This window comes from Macaca nemestrina, chromosome 8 (genome assembly GCF_043159975.1).
Source record: "Macaca nemestrina isolate mMacNem1 chromosome 8, mMacNem.hap1, whole genome shotgun sequence".
NCBI lineage: Eukaryota > Metazoa > Chordata > Mammalia > Primates > Cercopithecidae > Macaca > Macaca nemestrina.
The window spans coordinates 123361635-123387766 of record NC_092132.1 but is presented as its reverse complement, the minus strand read 5'-3'; the positions used below and the strand labels follow the sequence as shown (position 1 = coordinate 123387766).

Genomic DNA, 26132 nt, shown 5'->3' with positions numbered 1-26132 from the left:
CTCAAGTAGCTGGGACTAAAGATGTGTGCCATCGCATCTGGCTCATTTTTGTACTTTCTGTAGAGGCAGGGTTTGCCATGTTGCCCAGGTTGGTCTTGAACTCCTAGACTCAAGCCATCCTCCTGCCTCAGCCTCCCAAAGTGCTGAGATTACTAGCATGTACCACTACATTCAGCCAGGGCTGGGTTTCTGAATCATCGTTGCAGTAAGAGGAATTGGATTACCTTTAGACCACTGGCTCTACTGTGGGCTGGGAGTGGGACACCTTCCTTAAAACATATTGAACATTGGCTTTGTGGGTAACTGATCTTTACCTGAATGAAATTTATAGGTACTGTAGAAAGGGTCCAGGGTGGAACGGATGCTGGCAAGGCAACTGTCGACATCCACTTACTAATGAGTCCTATAAAATTTTATCTCAGGCCATATAAAGTAACAGTAATAAATATAAAAGGAAAAATAGCCTAAGCAAGTTTTTAAATTGAGTTACTTGAAAACTTTCTCTGCAGTTTCCCAGTTTATAATGGTTGATTTCAGCTGACTGGCTATAGCTACTTAGAGAACAGAGGAAATTCATTAAAAATAATGAATTATTCAGTTGGGTAGTGAAATCCAGTTGTACAGCACTTCGCTGTGCCATGGATTCAGTTCAGGTCAAGTGATGTTCCTGGTTTATGGGCAGTGCGGCTTCGCACTATGACACAGCAAAGAACGTGGCTTTTATCCTTTTCCCTTGTTGCTAACTAAAATTAATGGCGTTTTATTGTGTTTATTTGTTTGATTCCATTTACAGTTTATTTCACTTGGTTGGATTAGTACAAAATTGTGCTTTATATAACATTTGACAGTTAGGAAAAATTGTTAGATACCTATACAGAAACAGGTCTCTCAAAAATCATTCTACTACTTTTAAAAATTACATCATCTTACTATGGTTAACCAAGCTATGAATGGGTGGTTTTATTTAGCTTTTCTGGTTTGCTTGCTTGGGCTGTTTGGAGGGAAATTAAGATGAGCAGAAATGTAGTAGTAGATTCATGAAAGCCTTGATCAGCTTCTTTAATTAGAGAATTTAATGAGGGCTTTGGCACGCATTCTTTGGTTTTTCTCTGTTTTCCTCTACCTCTTCTTCCTTTTGGTTCATAGAAAAGTAGAAAGAAATTCTCAAAAACCATACAGGAGAATACCTTATAAATGATATCTTCTGCAATAAACTATAGATTATTTACATGTTTATGTATCTAGATACACAGTCTGTGTGTGTGTATATATGCATGTGTGGGTATATATATGTATAAATTAGTTACTAGTATATAGGTAAGTATAAAAACTCAATGTGCAAGGTTACATTTTCAGAAAATATGTAACATAATAGAAGAAATCAAGCCTAGAATTTTTTAAAAGTTTATTGCGTTTTTTGTTAAAAATGAAAGGCTTTTTTGACTAGAAGCTGCTTCTCAGTAAAAATAACATAATTGTGTTGGTGAAACCGAAAGATTCTAATCAAAATTAGGATGTTGACCACCAAACTGAATTGCTGGAGTACTTAAGCTGCTTTGGTTTTGTAATCTTTCTGTGTCAGAATATTTGGAAAACACTTACTAATCCAATCTTGTAACTTATCCTTGAAATCTCTTTTTAATATTCTTTTCCACACACATGAAAAGTTAGATAAGTATATGAATTTCTGTTGTCAGACTATAGTTGGAAACCTCCTAAATATAGTTTGTGCAGTATAGTTAAAGAGAAAGAAAATAGGCCCAGCACAGTAGCTCACGCCTGTAATCTCAGCACATTGGGAGGCTGAGGTAGGGAGGATTGCTTGAGGCCAGGAGTTCAAGACCAGCCTGGGCAACATGGTGAAACTCCATTTCTACAAAAAATACAAAAATTAGCTGGGCATGGTGGCATGTGCCTGTAGTCCTCTAGTCCCTGCTACTTGGGAGGCTTGGGTGGGAGGATTGCTTAAGCCTGAGGAGATTGAGGCTGCAGTGAGCTATGATTGAGCAACAGAGCTAGACTCTGTCTCAAAAAAAAAAAGATGTGTTTCGAAATTCAGTACTTTTTTTGAGTGAGGTCCAATGGGTAAGAAAGAAGCATTGGATAAATGAATCCATTTTCTCTTCTTTGTTTGAATTTGTAATTTAAAAGAATATTCTACCTATAAAGTACTTCAGTGCTTAACTAGCTGTCAGTGAATTTATATATCTTATCTAATTCATATGGATTGGCTATTTTTATCTGTACCTACAGATTCTTGACCTCTCTAATGGGATCCCAGTATACTATAGGGAATGAGGTACAATAGAAGTAAAAGACCTATCACTAGTCCTGTCATCATTCCAACTCATGTGTAATTATAGTTGAAAAGAAGTGACATCATGTGTATTGCTGTCGTCTTTACGTTAATCTTGTGGTCAAGAAAGCAAATATTATAATATATAGGAATGATATGATATCATAAGACAGGTAATATAATAATGGGAACATAATCCCATTTTACAAATGAGGCAATGAAAATTTAGAAAAATAAAGTGACTTGTCCAAGGTCACATGGATGCTAAGTGACCAAGTGTCAAAGCAGAATTTTCCAAATAATTTAAAGATAATTCTTGTACAAATATAGAAAGAACACATGTCATATGTGTCGTGTTGATGAGGGAACCAGCAGGATGACAGCTTTGGTTCAGAGAGGTGCAAAGATAAATATAGACTTTGGAGGAAAAAGTTGGGAATAAGATTGCTAGGTTAGGTACAAAGCTGTGCTATAGGGCAATAAAAACCATAGACTTTGAGGTTATCTTTTTTACTCGACAAGATTCAGTTACACCTTTATGAGACCAAAATTTATTATTTAACATGTGGATATTAGAGTCTGAGTTTTAAAATCATTAATAAATAACCAGTCAAATAAAGATATGTCCCCTAATGAAATACTGATAATCGTTGGGTGAGCTTGTGCTCCTATATGACATTGAAATGACATACTGCCCTCTCTTTGTCTAAGTTTTGGATACTTTTTTTTTTTCTTTTTTGACACAAAGCAGCATTGGAACCTAGGTTTTCTGACTTTCAGTCCAGGCTTCTTTCCACTCTACTTCCTGCTTCTTCATGGTATAATTTTCAACGCTAGAGCAGTCTGCATAACTTTTGCAAAATCAGCTAGTCTTAGTTATTAGTTTTCCTTTGTGCAAAGTGATGTAGATACAGCTTTCTTCCTCAGAGAAACATTGTGAAATTCAATGGATATTTGTAAAATTTGCATACATGCCCAGTGTGAAAAATTGAAATTATAACTTAAGTATTGCAACTGTTCTTTTGGAATATTTTGTTAGCAAATTTCAGAGTAATTATAAATATTCTTGCGTTTTTATTGTAATAAGTATTTATAAAACAGTGTATTTCATCACATTAACCTTTACATATTTTGAATAAAATAGAATTGAACTGTTTTAAATAGTAAGTGGAAATTTTTCCACATTAAACCCTTTAACTGGCTAGCACAGTTAAGCATTGCATTATTTAACTAATAATTTTTTCCTCAACTTCAGATTATTATCCATATGTGTCATGTAACTTGACAATTTTTTTTTTCTTTTAGTGCTTTTCAAAAAGAGTGGGATACTTTATTCAGTTTAGCCCTCAAGCAATTAGGGAAGTCAGTTACCATGGTAACAGTAGGTATTAATTTCCTTACCTAGTTAGAGGTTTTATGAACAAAGAAATATCTGAGTTCATCCACCAAAACCCAACTTTGTCTTGAGACTGGCCTCTTGAGACTGGTATTAAATCTGTCTATTTTCTAGAAGATGACACTATTCTAAGTGGAAAATGCGGTTCTCTTGAGGTGAATTTCTACTCTTATCAGAGTGACGTAGAGTATGGTTTAAAAGTTAAGTGATTAAAAAGCTACCCTTTCTTAGCTAATTTGGAATGTAATTGGTCTTACTTTTTCTAAATTTGTTCTAACTAAAATCTTACTGGCCTGATTTCTATTGACATGAACTAGAAATTACTTCAGCAGACAACTTGTCCCAATATCTAAATGCTGTCAAATAGAATCACTTAAGATGAATTTCTTCCAAAACAGAGTTCACAGTTTTGACACATAATCTCTTAGCATTTAATTGACTGATATTACCAACCTTATGGAGTAGGTCCACTCGTTTAGCTGTCATGAGGACCATTTTGCAACTAATTTGTCAAAAAGCCTTCACCGAGAAGTTTCATATCTTATTGATATTTTAGAATGCATTATGGAGATTAAAAATCACTACATTGGGTTGTTAATAACGCCAGCCTTGAACTTTCAGTTTTAGAGCATTTTATCTGTGTTCTGTAGTAGAAGTTGGTAAGGTGTCCAGTGGGTCATGTTTGACTTGCTGCTTGTTTTTGTACTGTGTACTGAATGGTTTCTACATTTTTCAGTGGTTGAAAAGTCAAAAGAAGAAGAATATTTTATGAAATTTAAATAAATCCAGCTTTCAGTGTCTGTAGGTAAAATTTCATTGTAACGTTGTTATGCTTAAGTATTGTTTATGACTTCTGTGCTATAGTGACAAACTTGAGTAGTTTTGACAAAGATCATCTGGCCCGTAAAGCCTAGAATATTTACCATATAGCCCTTTAGAGAAAAAATTTGCTGGCCCTTGTTCTATAGTATGAAAAAATGTAGCCTTGATTATTCATTAAAAAATTACTTTTTCATTTTATTGACATACTTTTGTCCCCTGATTGTTAAAAGGAACACATGTTCTTAGAGAAAAGTTAGAATATATAGAAAAGTATAAAGAAGAATATGAAAAACCATTTGCAATTGTGAAATAACCACTAATGTTTTGGTATACATTGCTCCAGACTTGCACAAACATACATGCGTATTTAGTTTATACAATTAGAGTCTAATTTTCTTTTTGAGACAGTCTTGTTCTGTTGCCCAGGGTGGAGTGCAGTGGCAAGATTTCAGCTCAATGCAACCTCTGCCTCCTGGGCTCAAGTGCTGCTTGTGCCTCAGCCGCCCAAGTAACTGGGATTACAGGCATGCACCATCATGTCCCCCTAATTTTTGTATTTTTAGTAGAGACGGGGTTTTGCCATATGCCCAGGCTGATCTCAAACCCCTGACTTCAAATCATCTGCCTGTCTTGGTCTCCCAAAGTGCTGGGATTACACACATGAGCTCCTGCTCCTTAATTTTTTAATTTGCTTTTTTCACTTGAATATTTATAAGAACATTATTTTTAATGATTGTGTAGTGTTCTGTTTTATGGATGTACCATACTTAATTATTTAGCCATAATTTATTATTATGAGGTTGATAGACATGATAATCAGATTGAGCTCAAGAAGCTAGTTATACGGTTGCACAATTAATGAATCCCAGGTACCTTGCTGGGTTACTGAGGCTGCTATTTTTTTCCTGCCTGTTTGGAACACTATGTTTGAGACCAATGAGGCAAGGGAAATTGAAGAGCTGCCATTTTCAATTATTCTATTAGAAGATACATTGAAGATTTGTGGAATGACATAGACACAACTCTAATCCAGAAAATTATTTAATCAAAAAGGCATTCGTTTCAGATATGAATTCATAAACTTTTGTAATGATTCTCAGTTTGAAGACTGTATAGAATCCCTGAAGAACTGGAAGACATTATTTGCTTGGCAAAGAGAAGTTCCCAAACCAACTGGGGATGAAATATTCGAAGAGATAAATGAATACTTTGAAACATACAAGATACTATGGAAACAGAGTGGAAGTTTGGGACAGGTAATGACAGGAAGATATAAAAGCTTTACATTAAGTTCAATCTAAAACTTTATTCCAAGTAACAGGTTGTCTTATTCATGCAGAAGCAGTTGTAAATTAAAACTTGCCTGTGGTTTGGAATTTCACATTAAATGATTACATTAAAAATTCAAATGGTGAGCCTAACTAAATCTAAGCTCCTACAGTACCTTCTTTTCACCTTTAGGTGAAGAAATGTGATGAGCTATTTTATTACTCATTATGTGATTATGTGGACAGTCCAAAGGAAGGTTTATAAGCGAAAAGAAAACATTTAAATTATTCCATGTGAGTGATTCTTACTTTGCAGATTTGTTGAACTGTAGTTATTGGCTTCAAAAAGTGGTATCCTTAACTGACATTTTGACTGCTTGAATTCACTCTATAAAAAAATGCAATGATCATGTGGAAAATACATTAAGGTATATGACAGAGTTTATGGATTCAGAGCAAAAATTCAGCTTTGGAAAAGTGAAGTTAAAATGGTTTTATAAGTGATGTTTAATTGGTGTTATTTGAATCCTAAAGAAGATTAATAGTGCTAGTAGAGGAAAGTCAGTGTGCGTCTGTGACAAAGCTTTAGTATTATTTTGAAATACTTGATGTAAAAAAGTTCAAGTTTACTCAAAGCTTAAATCATCTGAATAAATTAACATATTTCCTAATTAAAGAAAAGGAGAAGCTATTAGACTTAAAGAATTTTTGCACCCTTGAAATACATACAATTTGAAGAGACTAAGTTGTTGGAATACTGGTTAATGGTGAAAAAGGAGTTTTCAGTCTATGAGAGCAAAGCCTTCTCTTTTGCCATTTGCTTCTTTGTAGTGGTTGCTATGTAGAATTCAAAGAAAACATTGTTAAAAAATCTTGGTCAGGAGTAGAGTGTAGCATAAACCCAGTGCATTTTAACATGAATAATGAGGAAAAAGGGAATGCATGATAATTTCATCAAGTCAGAAAAAAATGGAAAAAGAAAAAGAGGAAACTGAAGAAAGTAATGAAAATAAAGTGAAAGGGAAAAAAACTTTTTGTACCACCTGTGAATGAGATTAATTTTCATTTCCGTACTGAAAGACAAACATATTCCGATTAAGCCATTCAAAATAAAAAACAATTTTTTTTTAAATATGAGATGGGATCTCACTATGTTGACCAAGTTAGTCTTGAACTCCTGCCCTCAATCAGTCCTCCTGCTTCAGCCTCCCAAAGTACTAGGATTTCAGGCATGAGCCACTGTGCCTGGCCAAAACCAAAATTAAGCAACAAAACAACAACAACAAAAATTCCGGACAGCCTTTAAAATAATGATAAAGGTTGAAAAATTGTAGATAGTGGTAGACAGATAAGATTTCAGGAAAAGTCCAAACCAAAGCAACTCATAATACGTTATTTTAAAGGGGGGTTTAAAATCCTTTAAAGGTACAATATGAAGCATTATGAAATGATAAAATACATGTTTTTTAAAAAAATTAATTTTATTTTAAGTTCCAGGATACATGTGCAGGACGTGCAGATTTGTTACATAGGTAAATGTGTGCCATAGTGGTTTGCTGCACCTATCAATCTATCACCTAGGTATTAAGCCCCACATACATTAGCTGTTTTTCCTGATGCTGTCCCACCTCCAGGACCCAGTGTGTGTCGTTCCCCATATATTCTCATTGTTCAGCTCCCACTTATAAGTAAGAACATGTGGTATTTGGTTTTCTATTCCTTTGTTAGTTTGCTGAGGATAATGGGTTCCAGCTCCATCCATGTCCCTGCAAAGGACATGATCTTCTTCCTTTTTATGGCTGCATAGTATTCCATTGCATATGTATCACATTTTCTTTATCTAGTCTGTCATTGATGGGCATTGGGGTTGTTTCCATGTCTTTGCTCTTGTGAATAGTGCTGCAGTGAACATGCATGTGCTTGTATCTTTATAATAGGATGATTTATATTCCTTTGGGTATATACTCAGTAATGGGATTGCAGGGTCAAATGGTATTTCCGGTTCTAGGTCTTTGAGGAATTGCTCCACTGTCTTCCACAATGGTTGAACTAGTTTACATTCCCACCAACAGTGTAAAAGCATTCCTATTTCTCCACAGCCTTGCCAGCACCTGTTGTTTCTTGACTTTTTAATATACGCCATTCTGACTGGCATGAGAGGGTATCTCATTGTGATTTTGATTTGTATACCAAAAATATTTGTATTTCTCTAGTGATAAGTGACGTTGAGTTTTTTTTTCATGTTTCATGGTTGCATAAATGTCTCTTTTTGAGAAGTGTCTGTTCACGTCCTCTGCCCACTTTTTAATGGGATTTTTTTTTTTCTTGTAAATTTGTTTGAGTTCCTTGTAGATTCTGGATATTAGACCTTTGTCAGATGGATAGATCGCAAAAATTTTCTCCCATTCTGTAGGTTGTCTGTTCACACTGATTTGCTGTGCAGAAGCTAAAACACATGATTTTAGAAAAAGACCTGTCAAAGTCATACATGCTGAACGACATAGCGAGTACGTATGTAAATAAAAAATTATTTTATACTGTGAATTTGACCAGGAATAACCTTTACCTCGTCAGGAATTACAATCCTCATGTATGGCAAAGGATTTCCCTATTGCAAGTTATTCCACAACATTAATTTTCGATGTGCTTTTTATCTATCCCAAGATATAAGTAAATTTGACAAAGATGTTAGGTTTGTAAACAAATTTACGTTCAAGTTCTTTGCCTGGAAGTATCTAGATAGAATTTTGCATGCAAAAGAGTATTTACATCTAAAAATTACATATTTTGAATTAAAATGATTTTAGTGTTATAGATAGAAGGAAAGAGTTATTGAAGTTTATTTCTGTTTTGGCAGTGTAAATGAATTACTTACAAAATTTCAGAAGTCTACAGGTGTTTTTATAAAGTTTGTGTTATTTGTGGAAACCTCAGTTTTCTGGCATTTTGCCAATGAGATCTACTCTACGTATAGCAGAAACTTGTTTTCCAGCTTTATAAATATATATTTTAAGATTAAGAACTGATTTTACATATATAATCTGGGATCAACTTTTGACTTCTCCTGTCAAGGATTTTGAATTTGTGACAAAATATACACTTATTGATAACCAGTGACATATATAAAATGCTTTACAGTTCATAAAGCATATATATTTGACATATTTTTTCACTACATATGATGCATGTGGCAACCCCAAGAGTTGAGTTGTACCCATGGGCAAACTTTGATCATGATTCAGTGAATATAAGCAAGCACCAATTGCAGATAGAACATTCTTTTTTTGAGTCCCAAACCGTGAGAAATAAATTACAAAAATGTACCTTTCTTCTGCATTAGGACACGTTGTAGTTTTGTATTAACACACTAGTTTTAAGAAATATATGCAAAAACATTGCACAAAGGAAGTTGTTTTGATATTGGGACTCCTGTATTATTATTTTTAATTATGTGCTTTATTTGACTACCCCACATTTTCAAGCATAAATTAATAAATCCATAATTCCAGGCTCATTAACAATAAACAATCTAGATAGTTGAACTCTTTCTTGCTAACATTTTCTAGATATGGACTGTTTGGTATTTTTCTACTAATAAAGACCCTTAGTAAGCTGCCTTCTGGTTTGATGTCATTGGGATGTTTACTGGGAACTTTGGTGGAGGTCTTTCATTCTCTCTCCCCCAGTGGTTAAAGAATGAGTTACAAACCTGCTCTGTTAACCCTTTCCTTCCCAATGTACAATAGTTTGTTGGAGTTTGTTCTAAATGGAAAATTTGTTTGATAAAGTCATCTTTAAAATTTTTTGTTCCATAAATTATCGGTATTTTCAGTTTCTGATTCATGCTTGGAATAGTTGCTGTGTATTGTTTAATTTTGTCAGAATTTATATTGTTAAATATCAAATACAACAGACTATTCTCAAATCATAAATAGTTAGTGTAGTTAACATTAACATCCTGTTTCATCATGAGACTCTTCAGTGTTACGTTAAAAACTGCTACCTCCTTGGCTGGGCGTGGTGGCTCACGCTTGTAATCCTAGCACTTTGGGAGGCTGAGGTGGGCAGATCATGAGGTCAGGAGATCGAGACCATCCTGGCTAACACGGTGAAACCCCCTCTCTACTAAAAAATACAAAAAATTAGCTGGGTGTGGTGGTGGGCGCCTGTAGTCCCAGCTACTCAGGAGGCTGAGGCAGGAGAATGGTGTGAACCCAGGAGGCAGAGCTTGCAGAGAGCCGAGATCATGCCACTGCACTCCAGCCTGGGCAACACAGTAAGACTCCATCTCAAACACAAAAACCAAAAAACAAAAAAACTGCTACCTCCTTATTAGAAAGCTAAAGTAATAGGAACTAAGGTTGAAGTTTGAGGAATTTACTAAGAACTAAGCCTTGAGCTAAGGCTATTTCAATTTAGTATGAGTCATATCAGGGTACGGATCCATTTTACTATTAACAAAACAAATATGTTATTATTATTATTTTTTAATGCACACACCACCTTTGGGAGATTCTTATTCACTGTATTTTCTTTAATTATACTTGAATTTTGGTTTACATTGAGGGGTGCCTTCAAAGATATTAACAGATTTTTAAAAAATCCTCTAAAAAACTCATTCTTAGGGAAATGTGTTCACTTACTAGGCGAGGAGCAAAATAAAAATCCTTAATGTAGAAGAGCTATTATCTGTCTTCAAAATTAAATCTTTAAGTAGACTTGTGAATAAATCTAATAGTTTTGCTGAACTTACTTAGATCTTAAGACAGAATAATCATGTAGAAAATTTAAAATGTCAGGAATTCATAATAATTCATATACCCAAGGATTTTCATTCATAGTGAGGTGAGGTTATTCTTAAGAATCAAAGTCATAGAATAATAGAATTTTGAAGCTGTCAGAATTATACAAGTCAATTAAAATGGCTGATTTGTTTTAAGAGGAAGAAATACTAAATGTATAATTATTAGATGCAGCATATTGTATCTGTTTTCTTTTGTAATTCTAGCTCTTATAACTTATGCTTGGACCTAGGTGTCATAACTTACTTTAAATATGTATGTTTGGTTTTCATTCATATCGACAGTACTACCTCTCAGTTTTTTTCAGATATTGTTTTGTATTTACCCATGAAGACATTGTTTTTTTGGACTCTGCAAATAGGACATTTCAAAGATGAATGAAAAAAAATTGGAAGCAACTTCACGGCAGCGGAAATGTCCTGAATGGATGAATGTGCAGAATAAAAGATGTGCTGTAGAAGAAAGAAAGGTATGTTGTTTATTGACTATTCTTTTAGGTGGAAAATTTAATTTATATTTGACTGTGCGAAGAGTCAGTTGTTACTTGTAAACTTCAAGTCATTGTTTAGGTCAGAGTTACTGTTGTCTAAATGCACCAGGACCTAGTTGTTGAAAGGGTAAACTGGAATAAACTTTAATTGGGTTTACAAAATGAGAATTCTTACTGTACATTTTCTCTTTTTATATTCAGTTTGCATGGTTGACTTTACCAGTTTGTTCTAGTTCAGATAATTTAGACAACATTACCTTTGTTGAATTTTTTGTTTGCCAGCCAGCCTTAAGCATTTTAAGGCAACATTATTCTTACAGCTACAATATGAATATAATTACCAGAAAAAAAACCTCAGGAAAATAAATGCTTTTATGAAAATGGGATTAGAGGTTTAAAGATAAACTTGTTAGGAGAAATAATTTTACAATGGGATGGCTTTTTCTTTGTTTAGTTTTCTTTATGACTTCATTAGTTTATAAAACATTAATTGATAAAACTTAGAACTATAAATTGAATGCTTCAGTGAACTTTATTATTTCAGTGAACATTTGTTATTTGATGTGAACTTTGTGCCTGTTTTGAAATTTACTAAACTCAAGGCATGTGTTCGGAAGAGTGTTTTTGAAGACGACCTCCCCTTCTTAGAATTCACTGGATCCATTGTGTATAGTTATGACGCTAGTGATTGCTCTTTCCTGTCAGAAGATATTTGGTAAGTGATTTGAATTTCCTGATTTCATTTGAATTTGGACCCTTAGAAGGTACTATTATGGTAATATTGTAATATTTGTGAATATACTGAGTTTTACAGTTGAGGTGTGTTCAATAGATAATTATTTCTATGTATAGACTATCACCAAGTTTTACGTTTCAAATAAAAAATAGTCACTGAATTAATTTGTAATCTGTCAGTTTGTTCATGCATATGCTTTTCTATTACTTTAGACAGTTTTTTTAACTTTTTTAGTATATGTGCTGCTGAAGTGAGCACGACAGTTTTTTTAACTTTTAGTACTTAAGATGTTATATATAGAGCTACTGAACATATTGTGTTTATTTTACCAATTTAGGGAAAAAATGCAAAAATTATTTAACCTTTAAATGCACCTTTATATTTCATTAAAAATAATCAACATAGTAATATTGAATAATGGCTGTGATTGGCTCTGTTGTGTTTAATTAGCAACAATTCTAACAAATGATCCTTAAAAAATGTTCTCACTAAACATTAGAGGCCAGATAACGGTGGCTCAGGCCTGTAATCCCAGCACTTTGGGAGGCCGAGGCGGGTAGATCACGAGGTCAGGAGATCGAGACCATCCCGGCTAACATGGTGAAACCCCGTCTCTACTAAAAATACAAAAAATTACCCAGGTGTGATGGTGGGCGCCTGTAGTCTCAGCTGCTCAGGAGGCTGAAGCAGGAGAATTGCTTGAACCCGGGAGGTGGAGGTTGCAGTGAGCCAAGATTGTGCCACTGCACTCCAGCCTGGGCGACAGAGCAAGACTCCGTCTCAACAACAACAACAAAAAAACAAAAATCTAACCCGCAAACACACAAAAAACAGAAATGTCTGTTAGTATTTTTAAAGGTTGCCTTGTAAAATTAGGACTGCAATAATGCAATCCAAGGCTCTCAAAGCATAAAACAGAAGTAATAAGGAATTCATTCAGATCTTTTTTGAAGTTGTTATACCTGTCTTTTTTTTCTTTAAAAAAAGGAAAAAATTTGTTACATATTGGGTTAAAAAAAGCAGAGGTGCTGGGCACAGTGGCTAATGCCTATAATCCCTACAATTTGGGAGGCCAAGGCAGGAGGATCGCTTGAGCCCAGGAGTTTGAGACCAGCCATAGTGAGACCCCATCTCTATAAAAAAAAATTTAAAAATTATCCAGGTGTCTGTGGTCCTAGCTACTCAGGAGGCCTAGGTTTTGGGCCCAAGAGATTGAGGCTGCAGTGAGCCTTGATCACACCACTGCTCTCCAGCCTGGGCAACAGGGCAAGACCCTGTCTCAGACAGACAAACAAACAAACAAAAGGCAGAGGTAAGTTAACCTATTTATTAATGGTCTACTGGTGTAGATATAAGCTAGAAATAACATTCAAGTGTTTTTACTTCTACTATAGTTATCTGGCCACTTTGGGATTCATTATACTGAATTAGTTCACAGAGGAGGTAAAATCTGTTGTTTATGATTACATATTAACTCTACCATGTTACCTTCAGCCTTGCTACAGTATGTCATTTCTGAAGGCAATTAGCAAAAGTGACTTGAAGAATTGTAGTTTTGATGACTTCTATGTATTTTATAAAAGGCAGGCAGAGTTTTTGTGTTTGCTTTCCCTTCCTCTAGATACCTTAAATTTTTGCTACCACATATTTCCAACAATTTGATTATGATGTGCCCTTGTGTAATGTGGTTGGTGTTTATTTGGCTTGGAGTTCATTGAATTTTTTTGATCCGTGGACTTATACCTTTAGTCAAATTTGAAAAATGTCTTCAGATCTTTTTTCCTCCTATCCTGTTATTCTTTTCACTTTCTGGGACTCTTAGTACACACAAGTTTGATTGCTTGATACTGTGTTGCAGGCCACCGAGGCTGTTTCCTTTTAGTCTTTTTTTCTTTCGTCCTTTTCTTCTTTCTGTGCTTCATTTTGAATAGCTTCAATAGTTTCGTTTCCTATGTCTTCAAGTTCACTTATATTTTTTTCTTCTATAGTGTCTGGTTTGTTTATACCATCCTGTGAATTTCTTTTTTAGATACTACATTATTTTGTTTATCTCTAGAAGTTCCATTTGGTTCTTTTTTTTTTTTCCTTTCCATTTTAGCTCTCATTATTCATGTTTCTTTTGAAATTCTTAAATATATTTAGCATATTTTTAATAGCTGTTTTAATGTACTTGTCTGTTAATTCCATTATTCTAGGATTTTTTTCTTTCTGTTGGATGATTTTTCTCCTGGTTTTGGGTCATATTTTCCTGTTTATTCTTACAGCTGTTAATTTTTTTTTTTTTTAGATTAGGCATTGTGATTTTACTTTGCAGAATGTTAGACTTTATTGTTTTCCTTTAAAGAAAGGAACTTTGTCAGACATCTAACTTACGTGAAGATCAACTTTATGTTTTGAAGCTTATTTTCAAGCTTGATCAGGGAAGGTCCACATTTGCCTTTAGTCTAAGGGTAATTTAGCCTTCTAATAAGATGTGACCCTTCTGGAGTCTTTGTTGATTGCCTCTGGTGATCAGCCATATGTTCTCTGACTTTTCAGAGCTTTAATGCCTCTTACCTTTGTGTAAGTCCATCCTGAGAATCATTCAGCTTATGGTTATTTGCCCGGCCCCATAGAGTAATGGTCTATGCATGCTTGTCTTCATATTCTGCAAAGACCAAAGGAGTCCCTTAGGAAGATTTCCGGAGCTCTTTTCCTGCCTGGCTTCCTCCTCTCCAGAACTCTACCCCAGCAGTTCCAGGTCCTTCAGCTTCCAGGGCTCTGAACTCTGTCTCCCCAACTCAGTGCTCTCCTTGTGATTCTTCTCCCTGTTCTGTTGTCTGCAATGGGTCCCAGGAAGAACGTGGGGCAACTGTAAGGTTCACCCTTCATTTCCTTTCCCTTGGAGATCATAGTCCTGTACTGCCTGTTGTCTAGTATCCGAAACAGTTGTTTTATATGTTTTGTCCAAGTTTAGATTTGTTTGTGGTGGGAGGGTGAGTCTGGCCTCCCTTGTTATAATGTTGGCCTGAAGCAGAAGTTGAGTTTCTTTAATTTTTAAATATATTTTCAATTTTTAACAACTGTTAAATAAGCAAGTATCAACAACAATAGATAGCAATATAATAAATATGCATATTCCTCCCACTTTGTTTATCAAATCTTAATTTTCTTCAATTTTTTTTTTTTTTTTTAATAGGGTCTTACTCTGTTGCTCGTGCTGGAGTGACAGTGGTGTGATCTTGGTTCACTGCAACCTCCGCCTCTTGGGCTCAAGTAATCCTCCCACCTCAGCCTCCTGAGTAGATGGGACTACAGGCATGCACCACCACGCCCGAATAATTTTTATATGTATTTTTTTATAGAGATGGGGTTTTTGCCATGTTGCCCAGGTTGCTCTTGAATTCCTGGACTCAAGCAATCTGCCTGCCTTGGCCCCCCAAAGCGTTGGGATTACAGGCGTCAGCCACTGCGCCTGGCCTGTTTTCTTCAGTTCTTTATCAAGAAATGAAACATTAAAATACAGCTGAAGCCCCATGTTTGTTCTTTCTGATTCTCCGCCTGTGCCCCTCTGAGATAACTTCTATGAGTTTTGTGCATTTTTTTTCCCTTTTTAATAAAAACAGTGTCTTGCTCTGTTATCCAGGCTGGAGTGCGGTGGTGAGATCATACTCAATGCAGCCTCAACCTTACGGGCTCATGTGATCCTTTCACCTCAGCCTCTCAAGTAGCTAGAACTACCGGTATGTGCTGCCATGCCTGGCTAATTTATTTATTTATATTTTTTAAAGACAGGGTCTCACTATGTTGCCTAGGCTAGTTTTGAACTCCTGGCTTCAAGTGATCCTCCTGCCTTGGTCTCTCAAAGCACTGGGATTACAGGCGTGAGCCACTGGCTGCTCACATGGTTTTTATAATAGTACTTAATAATTTTATATCTGAAAATATTATATAATGTTATTTTGCCCATTTAAAAACTTTAAAAAATGCTAACAAACTATGTGTACTCTGTAACTTGTCTTTTTTACTCAACACTATGTTTTTGAGAATTTTTCTTGTTGATCTGCGTAGTTACATTTTAACTGTTACATCTTACAATGTTTCCTTATGCAACAGCTGGTTCAGTCCATTGTCTTGTTAATGGAAATTTAGTTTGTTTCTAAGTTTTGCCAGTAGGAACAGTGTTGCAATGCACATTCTTAAACATGTCTGTTTGTACACATCTGAGGGTTTCATTTATTTGTGACAAAACTTGCCAGGCCATAGTGTTTATGCACCTTCAACTAGATATTGTCATTGTCAAAGTTTTCTTCCAAAAGGATTTTACCAATTTATACATTCCCCACTGATAGATATCCTTTTAACACTTGGTATTCTGAAACTTTAGTTTTTACCAGTCAGATAGATGTGAAATCATGTAGACTTAATTTGCATTTCTTTGACTTCTAGTGAGAAGCAGTGTCTTCACATTTTTTTTTGGATTTTTAAAATGTATTTTTTATTTTTGTTTTTCTTGGAGACAGGGTCTTGTACTTTTACCCAGGCTGAAGTGCAGTGATGTGATCATAGCTCACGTTAACCTTGAACTCCTGGACTCAAGTGATCCTCCTGCCTCAGCTTCCTGAGTGGCTGGGACTACAGGTGTGTGCCACCACACCCAGTTAATTTTTAATTTTTGTTTTTGGTAGAGACGTGCTGTGTTGCACAGGTTGGTCTTAAACTCCTAGTCTCAAGCAGTCCTCCTGCCTTGACCTCCCAAAGTGCTGAGATTACAGGGGCAAACCACCGCACCTGGCCATATCTTTTGGATTTATAGGTCATTTGGATTTTCTTTTGGGAATTACCTGTTCATATTTTTCTCCATTTTTCTGCTGAATAATTTGTCTTTTCATACTTATTTTTCAAGCAATTTTACATATTTTCTGGCTGTTCATTATCAGTTGTATGTGCTGCAGATAACTTGTCTGTGATTGCCTTTTAATTTTTGAATTATGTCTTTAATTATACAGAAGTTTAAATTTTTAACATAATTAATTTACACGATTTTTCCCCCCTTAGCATGAGTCTATCAGATGGGGATGTCGTGGGATTTGACATGGAGTGGCCACCATTATACAATAAAGGGAAACTTGGCAAAGTTGCGCTAATTCAGTTGTGTGTTTCTGAGAGCAAATGTTACTTGTTCCACATTTCTTCCATGTCAGGTTGGTGTCTCTTCATTTCATTTTTTTATGGCTGATAATTGTAATATGTCAACTTTATCCCTATAAAATTAAGTTCTTTTATTAGGTGGCCATTCTCTCATTATCTTAAATTTATTTAAGTATTTATGTTCTACCTGATTCACTCACATTCCTTGTTTTATTTAATTTTCACAACATACCTGTGAGGCATTGACATTTTTTCTGTTTTAGAGAAGAGAAAACTGAAATTTTAAGGGGCTAACTGACCAGGATATATACTGCTGTTGCTAGCAGGAGTGGCATTGAAACTGATTATTTTTTCTTGTCATTTATCAATCAGGACCATTTGCTTTAGTTAAGACATACTCAAGGTGAATGTGTTTCTGAATTTAAGATTACTGTTAAATACAAATTTAAACATAAACCTGGTATGTATAAGAAGTAGGACATAAATCCATCATACTTGACAGAACTTACGGAAATAACAAGAAAATGTTACAGTTTTCCCCCAGGGATTAAAAATGTTGCTTGAAAATAAAGCAATTAAAAAGGCAGGTGTAGGAATTGAAGGAGATCAGTGGAAACTTCTACGTGACTTTGATATCAAATTGAAGAATTTTGTGGAGTTGACAGATGTTGCCAATAAAAAGGTAAAATCAATATATATACAATTTTCATAATGAAGATAATTTTGTGTTGCACAGAATGTACTTTCTATCTGAATGTTCGAGTTTTTGAAAAAATAGTTTAAGTTATATAATGTTTTTGTAGCAATAAAAAAGTTCCAAGTGAATGTTCTATAATGAAAACCTTTAGTTTAGTTTTTTTTTTTTTTTTTTAATTTTTGTTTCATGATCAGGGGTACATGTGCATGTTTGTTACATAGGTAAACTTGTGTCATGGGGGTTTATTGTACAGGTTATCACCCAGGTATTAAGCCTAGTACCCATTAGTTATTTTTCCTGATTCTCTTCCTCCCTTCTCCCACTCTCCACCACCCACAGTGTGTGTTGTTCCCCTCTATGTGTCCATGTGTTCTTATCATTTAGATCTCACTTACAAGTGAGAACATACGGTATTTGCTTTTCCGTTCCTGCATGAGTTTGCTAAGGATAATGGCCTCCAATGCCATCCCTGTCCCTGCAAAGAACATGATCTTGTTTTTTTTTTTTTTTTAATGGCTGCATACTATTCCATACTATTCCATGATATATATGTACCACATTTTTTTTTTTTTTAATGCAGTCTATCATTGATGGGCATCTAGGCTGATTCCATGTCTTTGCTATTGTAAATAGTGCTGCAGTGAACATATGCGTGCATGTGTCTTTGTAACAGAATGATTTATATTCCTTTTGGTATATACCCAGTAGTGGGATTGCGGGGGTAAATAGTATTTCTTTCTTTAGGTCTTTGAGGAATTGCTACATAGCCTTCCACAATGGAAAACCTTTAGTTCTAATCCACTGTCTTGGCATACAGTTTTGTTTTTTTTTTTTTTTTCCCCGAGATGGAGTTTCGCTCTTGTTGCCCAGGCTGGAGTGCAATGGTATGATCTTGGCTCACTGCAACCTCCACCTCCCGGGTTTAAGTGATTCTCCTGCCTCAGCCTCCTGAGTAGCTGGGGTTACAGGCATGCGCCACCAAGCCTGGCTAATTTTGTGTTTTTAGTAGAGATGGGGTTTCTCCATGTTGGTCAGGCTGATCTCGAACTCCTGACCTCAGGTCATCTGCCTGCCTTGGCCTCCCAAAGTGCTGAGATTACAGGCATAAGCCACCGCACCTGGCCAGCATACAGTTTCTTTCTTTCTTTCTTTTTTTTTCTTTTTGAGACACAGTCTTGCTCTGTTGCCTGGGCTGGAGTGCAGTGGTGCAATCTTGGCTCACTGAAAACTTTGCCTCCTGGGTTCAAGTGATTCTCCTGCCTCAGCCCCACAAGTAGCTGGGACTACAGGCGTGCCACCACACCCAGCTAATTTTTTGTATTTTTTTTAGTAGAGGCGGGGGGGTTTCACCGTGTTAGCCAGGATGGTCTTGATCTCCTGACCGTGTGATCCACCTGCTTCGGCCTCCCAAAGTGCTGGGATTACATACAGTTTATTTAAGCAAGCCTTCTCCTTCCCTTCCTCCCAGTTCTTGGTACTCTTTCACATTCATATATTTGCAAATGTAAAATTGTGTTTTAGGTGTATATTTTTAATACATTTATACCAGTAACTCAAAAAAATTTTTTTTTTAATTTAAAGGAGAGCATAATGGAGCTCTTGTGTTACAGTGCTCTTAGTGGAAGTTTGGCTCTCAGTTCCATCACCTATATTTCACATATTTTATTAATGAAGTCATTAAATTAAATTCTCATATTTAGCCAACTATTCATTTGGCTGGGAGGTAGAAAGACTACTAACCAGCTTTTTTTCATGAACAGTACTTTTAAAGTCCAAGAATTTTAATACCTACATTAGGGAAATTCTAGAATTAAATTCTTACAATGTGGACTGCATATGAGGCTTTTAGTGACAGGGAATTGGTTGAAGGCTGTCTGTGGGTTGTATTTTGGTATAACATTTCCTAATTTTATCTGTGGTAGGTTCATTTGATGTCATTTGTTAATACCTGAAAACAGGAACTGATTTTTACTGTGTTGCTTTTTCATCATTTCTAGTTGAAATGTACAGAGACCTGGAGCCTCAGCGGTCTGGTTAAACACCTCTTAGGTAAACAGCTTCTGAAAGACAAGTCTATCCGCTGTAGCAATTGGAGTAAATTTCCTCTCACTGAGGACCAGAAACTGTATGCAGCCACTGATGCTTATGTACGTGCTTAAAGATCTTTAGAAATTGTGATGTGTTTTAAAAACATTATTATAAATGACTGTAGAAAAATTTTATTGTAGTAGTGGCAGAAACTCTACCAAAATATTTTATATCAATTTGGCATTGAAAAATGCTTAGGAAGACATTTAGTGAAACTGTTCATTCTCGATATTAGTTAGCAAGTACCAATCAACAGATTGTTCAATGCTAGTTATTTTCATTGTCATGAAGCCAAATTAATGTCTAATTTGTATGTAAAAAAAAATGTGAACTTGCTGAAAACATGAAAGGCTAAGAAACCCAGGCTGAGCAAGCACAAATAGTACTGATGATGGATTTGATATATAAACAATTCAGAATGAAAATAATTATAGTACAGTTTCTATTTTCAAACTGGCCTTATTTCCTATATTTATACATAAAATGTGGTGAAATTTTAGAAAAATTGCCTCCAAATTTAGCTTGTTGCTGCCATTAGATATATTTTTATATTTACATGTTTGTATGTAGTGAAATCTGGGCTTTTCTTTATATCTAGCACTATTGTGTGTTTTTTAAGAAACGTATTTTATTCCACAGTGAATTTGTTTTCTCCTAATTCATGCTATCATTTGTAGATGAATATTTTATTGTTTCTCCTTTGCATCTATCAAAGGAATGGAAACTCCTTTGAATTGTAACCAGCAACAATTCACTTTTGTTAGGAAAATTGGATGATAATTTTCCTTTAAAAGATATCCCCAAACTTGCTGAGAGCTAGCACAAGTTCTGTAGCATTTTTATTCATGAAAAATCAATGTGACTTGATTGTTCTTGTTAACAGGACTTAGAAGGAGGACTCTTCATATACTGACTAACATTCTCAGCTGATTTAAATAGGATTTCTCTCACTAGATTGCATTTTGTTAGATTCCGTTATAGGTTATTTTATTTGGATATTGTGTATAATATTGAGTGTGAAAAAGTGAAAACAAACTTTTAAGGCTTAGGCAGCTTACTTTCTCAATTTTCACAATTGGTATGATTATTAAATGAGGACATATTGATATTTGTGTCACATAATAGGTTGAATTCCATGTTTGGGTGCTTTGCGAATCATTCTCTTCGATTTTTCTGAAGATGGGACTTACTGTTTTATTTCAGTGATCTTTAGGACACTTTTTAAATTTTTCTGTTTTTTTATAGGCTGGTTTTATTATTTACCGAAATTTAGAAATTTTGGATGATGCTGTGCAAAGGTTTGCTATAAATAAAGGTATGTTAAGATCCATAAATAAAATGTGAATTCACTCTTTTGTGAGGATTATCTCCAAAAAGACAACATTCACATATTTGCAAAGCATTTAGTGCTATAACTTCTTGAATGTCTGAGTATTCCTGACATTAGGGTGGGATCCATCAGGGCCCAAGATTAGTGTTTCATCTTTGTTACTTGTGGCAAAGCAGCCCTTACTTCTTTTACTTTGTAGCATTGCTATGTATTTGGCTTCTAGAGTTGGGGCTTTGTGGCTTTCATAATAGCAGTGACACAGCCAGCTTTCTCCCAGTCTGGAGATGATACGTCCTTGCTATAAGTATTTGAAATGCTTTCTATATAATACTTTAAAACATATGAGATGGCTTATCCCCAAGATGGTAGCTAATAAACACTAAATGAGAAAGTAGGTAAAGATATATTTATTCATTTATTAAATATTGTTGAGCATTTTACAGTGCTTTCTAACATACTGGTTTACATTTCTAATTTTTTTCTGTGATTTTTCTCTAAAAATAATGGACATGTCATCCAAACTCAGTGCTGTTTTTAGAGGTCTTGATAGGCCAGTGAGTGCAGAAGGAGCCACGTAGTGGAGTGGGTGAGCCCAGGCTTTTTGTTGCACAGACCAATGTGAATCCCAGCCATGTGACCTGGGATGTACCTGTTTCTCCAAGGGTGGAATGTGGATACTAGCATAGTGTCTGTTTTATAGAATAATTGTGAACACCTAAAGGGACAAACTATTCAAAACATCTGTATTGATAATAAAGTTATCACTGTTCTTGTAGTTTCTTTTTGGCGGTTTTAAATGATTGTGTTTGTTAAGATGTTAATTAAATTAGACCATTTTGCTAAATACTCTTAAAAATATGGCATGACTGCCTCATATAAAATGATATGATATTCTTTATAATTGTCATTGAGAAGGGATTCAGAGCCTCTGTTGGTGGCAGGTCCTCCTTTGTATGTTAAGGTAGAAGAGTCTTTATTCTTACTTCCCCTCCCTGGAGAGCCACTTCTGATGAATGCCTGCTGGTTCTCTGTAGTCAGAGGTCTTGTGGCTGTAACTTAGAGTCAGCCTCCATATCCCTGGGTTCTGCATCTGTGGGTTCAGCCAATCGCAGATTGAGAACATTCCAGCCGGAAAAAAAAAAATTTACAGTTTAAAAAAGGAAAAGTTGAATTTACTGCGTGGAGTACCACACTGAATCCATATGAATGAAGTGATGTGTAGGCATTGTATAAGGTATTATAAGAAATCTGGAGATGATTTAAAGTATACAGGATAATGTGTATAGGTTATATGCAAATACTGCAGCATTTTATGTAAGAGACTTGATCATCTATGGATTTGATATCAGTGATGGGGAGGTTCCTGGAACCAATCCCTCAAGGATACAGAGGAATGACTGTATGTTAATTAACTGAGGCAGGTGATAGGTTTTTTAAGCTGATTAGGGAAACAGTATGTAAGAACTTATTTAACTCATGATAAAACTAAAATTCAACAGAGGAGATTTATGAATTTTTGGCTTTATGGTTTGTGGAATTGCATGTAGGTTACATGTACAATTTTGTTACATGTGCAATTTTGATGAAAATGCTTCCAAGGAATGTTTACTATATTTTTCACTAAAGTAATACATATTAATAACACAATACTGGAAGTCCTGGTATCTGTGTACCTGTCATTGTAATGCTACATTGTAATACTACATTATTTGACCTTCACTTTTTTTTCCCTTTATTACATTATATATGTGAGTATATTGTGACATCTTGACTCAGATTCCAGTGAATTGTATTAGTTTGGTGCAAAAACAATTACGGTTTTGGTAATTTTTAATGGCAAAAACCACAGTTACTTTTGCACCAACCTAATAACCAAGAATACCATCTTTTTGCCTTCCTTCCTCCCTCCCTTCCTTTCTGTTATTTTGCCAGAAGTATCAGCATCACTGTTCTCTAATTTTCTTCATGTACATATGGATGATATTTTCAAATGATCACTTTTCTCTTTCGCTTTTTATTATTAGACTGTTTTTTTCTTCTTGTTAAAGGATAAAAAGATTAGAACATAAAAGAATGTTTACACATTGTTTCCCCATTGACTTATTCCCAAGATGGTAGCTAATAAACACCAAATGATATAGTAGTTAAAGATACATTTACTCATTTATTAAATATTGCTGAGCATTTTACAATATGGGAATACATTAGTGAACAAGCCAGGCATAGTCTGTTTCCTGAGGGGCCTACAGTTTTATTGGGGATATAGATGAGTGAAAAAAGCAATTGCAGGGAGATGAGTCTTATGTCATGGGAAAACAAGGTACAGTAGTTAGCACACCAAGAGGCATCTGACACATATTGGGGGAAATATTATAGAATATTTCCTGGAGAAAGTGCAGGTAAAAGCCAGACCTGAAACCTGAGCAAGAGTTAGCTAAGGCCGGGCGCAGTGGCTCATGCCTGTAATCCTAGCACTTCGGGAGGCCAAGGTGGGTAGATCACCTGAGGTCAGGAGTTCGAGACCAGCCTGGCCAAAATGGTCAAACACCATCTCTACTAAAAATACAAAAAACTAGCTGGATGTGGTAATGGGCGCCTGTAATCCCAGCTACTTGGGAGATTGAGGCAGGAGAATCGCTTTAATCTGGGAGGCGGAGGTTGTAGTGAGCTGAGATTGCACCATTGCACTCCAGCCTGCATGACAAGAGTGAGACTCTGTCTCAAAAAAAAAAAAGTTAGCTAGCTGAAGAGTATAGGAAAGAATGGGTACAGGAAATTACAGGCGCCAAGTTTCAGAGGTAAGAGAAATTATGGTGTCTATAGGTAATTGAAAGTAGTTCAGTAGAACATTGAATAGGACTGGGCGGATGAAGGCGAAGCAGAAAAAGGAAAGCAGATGGGCCATGGTAAGAAGTTTATATCTCCTCCCAAGAGCAATCGAAGTGACTGAGGGTTTTAAACACAGCAATGAATTACATTAAAAAAAAGAAGAACTTGGGCTCTAGAATAAAAAACGAATGATAGGAGGAAGGCAGGAGTCACAGTAGGAATATCTTTTGGGAGGCTGTGACAATAATCCAAGTGAGAGGTAATGGCTACTTGAATCGGTTAATTGTGTTGAGAATGGAGAGAAGTTGACAGATTCAAAATTCATTTTTTTGTTTTTTCTTTTCTTGAGTCTTGCTCTGTCACCCAGGCTAGATGTGATCTCGGCTTACCGCATCTTCTACCTCCTGGGTTCAAGCGATTCTCCTGCCTCAGCCTCCTGAGTAACTGGGATTACAGGCACCTGCTACCACACCCAGCTAATTTTTATATGTTTAGTGGAGATGGGGTTTCGCCATGTTGGCCAGGCTGGTCTTGAACTCCTGGTCTCAAGTCCTCCGCCCACCTCAGCCTCCCAAAGTGCTGGAATTATAGGCGTGAGCTACCACACCTGACCTCAAAATACATTTAATAGAGCAAGCATTGAGCCACTATGCCCCGCCTCAAAATACGTTTAATAAACCAACGGAATTTGAGGTAATGATGAAAGACACATGTCAAGGATCATTCCTGTGTTGTTGGCATAAGCAACGGGAATGAAAAGCATTGAGGAAGAGCAAGATTTTGGGATGCATTGTCACACAGTTAATTTTAGGTATGTTAAGGGAGAGAGACCTGTAAGATAGCAAAGTGGAGATGGTGCAAGAATTAGTTGTGTTGGCTGTAGCGCAGAGGACAGTTTGAGTTAAGAGAGTTTGGACTGAGAATCCTGAGGAACTCTTAGTGTTGAACATTTGTGTGGAGGAGGGGACACCAAAGGAGTTGCCATAGACATCGAGGAAATTAGGAGGTGTGGTGTGCAGAAAGCCAAGTGAAGAACATGTTTTAAGTGGGAGGATGCTATCAACTGTTTTAAATTCTGCTGAGAGTTTGAGAAACTGAGGACTTAGAATTCATCATTAGATTTGGCAATGCGCCGATCATTTGTCATCTTTTAAACAATAGCTTTGCTGTACTGGGTAGCAAAGGAGTGTTTTGAGGAGTGGTCATTTGGAGCATATGCTATTCAAACAGAGAAGAGTCCACAGTCTTTGGTAACATGAAGGTCCTATAACCATAGCAAGAGAATGAGGTAGGAGGAAATCATGTTAATGTGAATAGAGGAGTAAGTTAGATCTAAGGAATGTGGAAACAGAGACAGGTTCTCATTATGTTGCCCAGCCTGGCTCAGACTCATGGCCTCAAGCGATCCTCCTGCCTCAGCCTCCTGAATACCTTGGGTTTCAGGCCACTGCGTCTGGCTTGAAAACAACATTTTCTTGGAAGCTTGTTTTAGTTGTTTTAGAAATAACTAAGGCATGTGTAAACAACTGTTCTTCTAGAAGGTTAGTTTGGAAAGGGAATGTTTATTGATTCATATAACACTTATTTGTTGGGTGCTTATGTGTCAGGCACTGTTAGAGTTGCTTGGGAAAATTTACAAGCCAAACGAACCACACCCCTTCATTTCCTTTGGGTGAAGTGAGGGAGCCGTGTGGTTATCTGAAGGAAGACCATAGCAGGATTAGAGGGAAGAAAGTGCAAAACCTCCTAGGGTGATTGGCTGGCTTGTTTGGAGGAACAGTGCATATAACTGAATGAAATGAGTGAGGGTAAGAGTGGCAGGAAATGAGGCTAGAAAAGGAACTTGGGCCACATCACGTAGGGCCTTGTAGGCTGTGGATCTGACTTCATTTCTTATTAATGAAAATAAATACGATGATGGGTGATGGGAAACCCATAGGGGGTTTGGAGCAGAATAATTATATAATTAAAATTTTATTTTAGAAAGATTTTTCTGGTTGTCGTAAAAGGAAAAATGTTTAGCCCCAGGGCATTTTGGCAGAGAGTTTGGAGGCTATTGTAACAGCCCAGGCAATAGACAATAATTGTTTGGATTAGACTGGTAGCAATAGAGGTGATGAGAAGTGGTAGCTTCTGTAGATATTTGGAAGATATATATTGTGAGGGATTTGCTGATGAATTCCCTGTAAGGGGTGAGGTGTGAAGATTGATAGAACGTTAAGATATTTTGGTCAGATCATCTGATGAA

The 26132-nt window shown here is 35.9% G+C and overlaps 1 protein-coding gene across 12 annotated transcripts in view; it reads left to right on the top strand.

The window, feature by feature from the left end:
• Positions 1-26132, top strand: part of LOC105481956 (WRN RecQ like helicase) — a 139230-nt gene that overhangs the window by 13730 nt on the left and 99368 nt on the right. For 5 of the 12 annotated variants that reach the window (XR_011607121.1, XR_011607122.1, XM_011741734.2 and 2 more), the window contains 7 exons: positions 5615-5770; positions 10946-11053; positions 11677-11789; positions 16848-16993; positions 17474-17622; positions 19635-19784; positions 20971-21040. Coding sequence is in view for 10 of the 12 variants with exons in the window: in XM_011741734.2 (XP_011740036.2) it covers positions 10958-11053; positions 11677-11789; positions 16848-16993; positions 17474-17622; positions 19635-19784; positions 20971-21040 (724 nt within the window). In the remaining 2 variants the exon portion in view is untranslated. Of the gene's footprint in view, positions 1-5614; positions 5771-8195; positions 8290-10881; positions 11054-11676; positions 11790-16847; positions 16994-17473; positions 17623-19634; positions 19785-20970; positions 21041-26132 lie in introns of those variants that run through there. The other 7 variants (XM_011741741.3, XM_071068422.1, XM_024792918.2 and 4 more) reach the window with 7 other exon arrangements.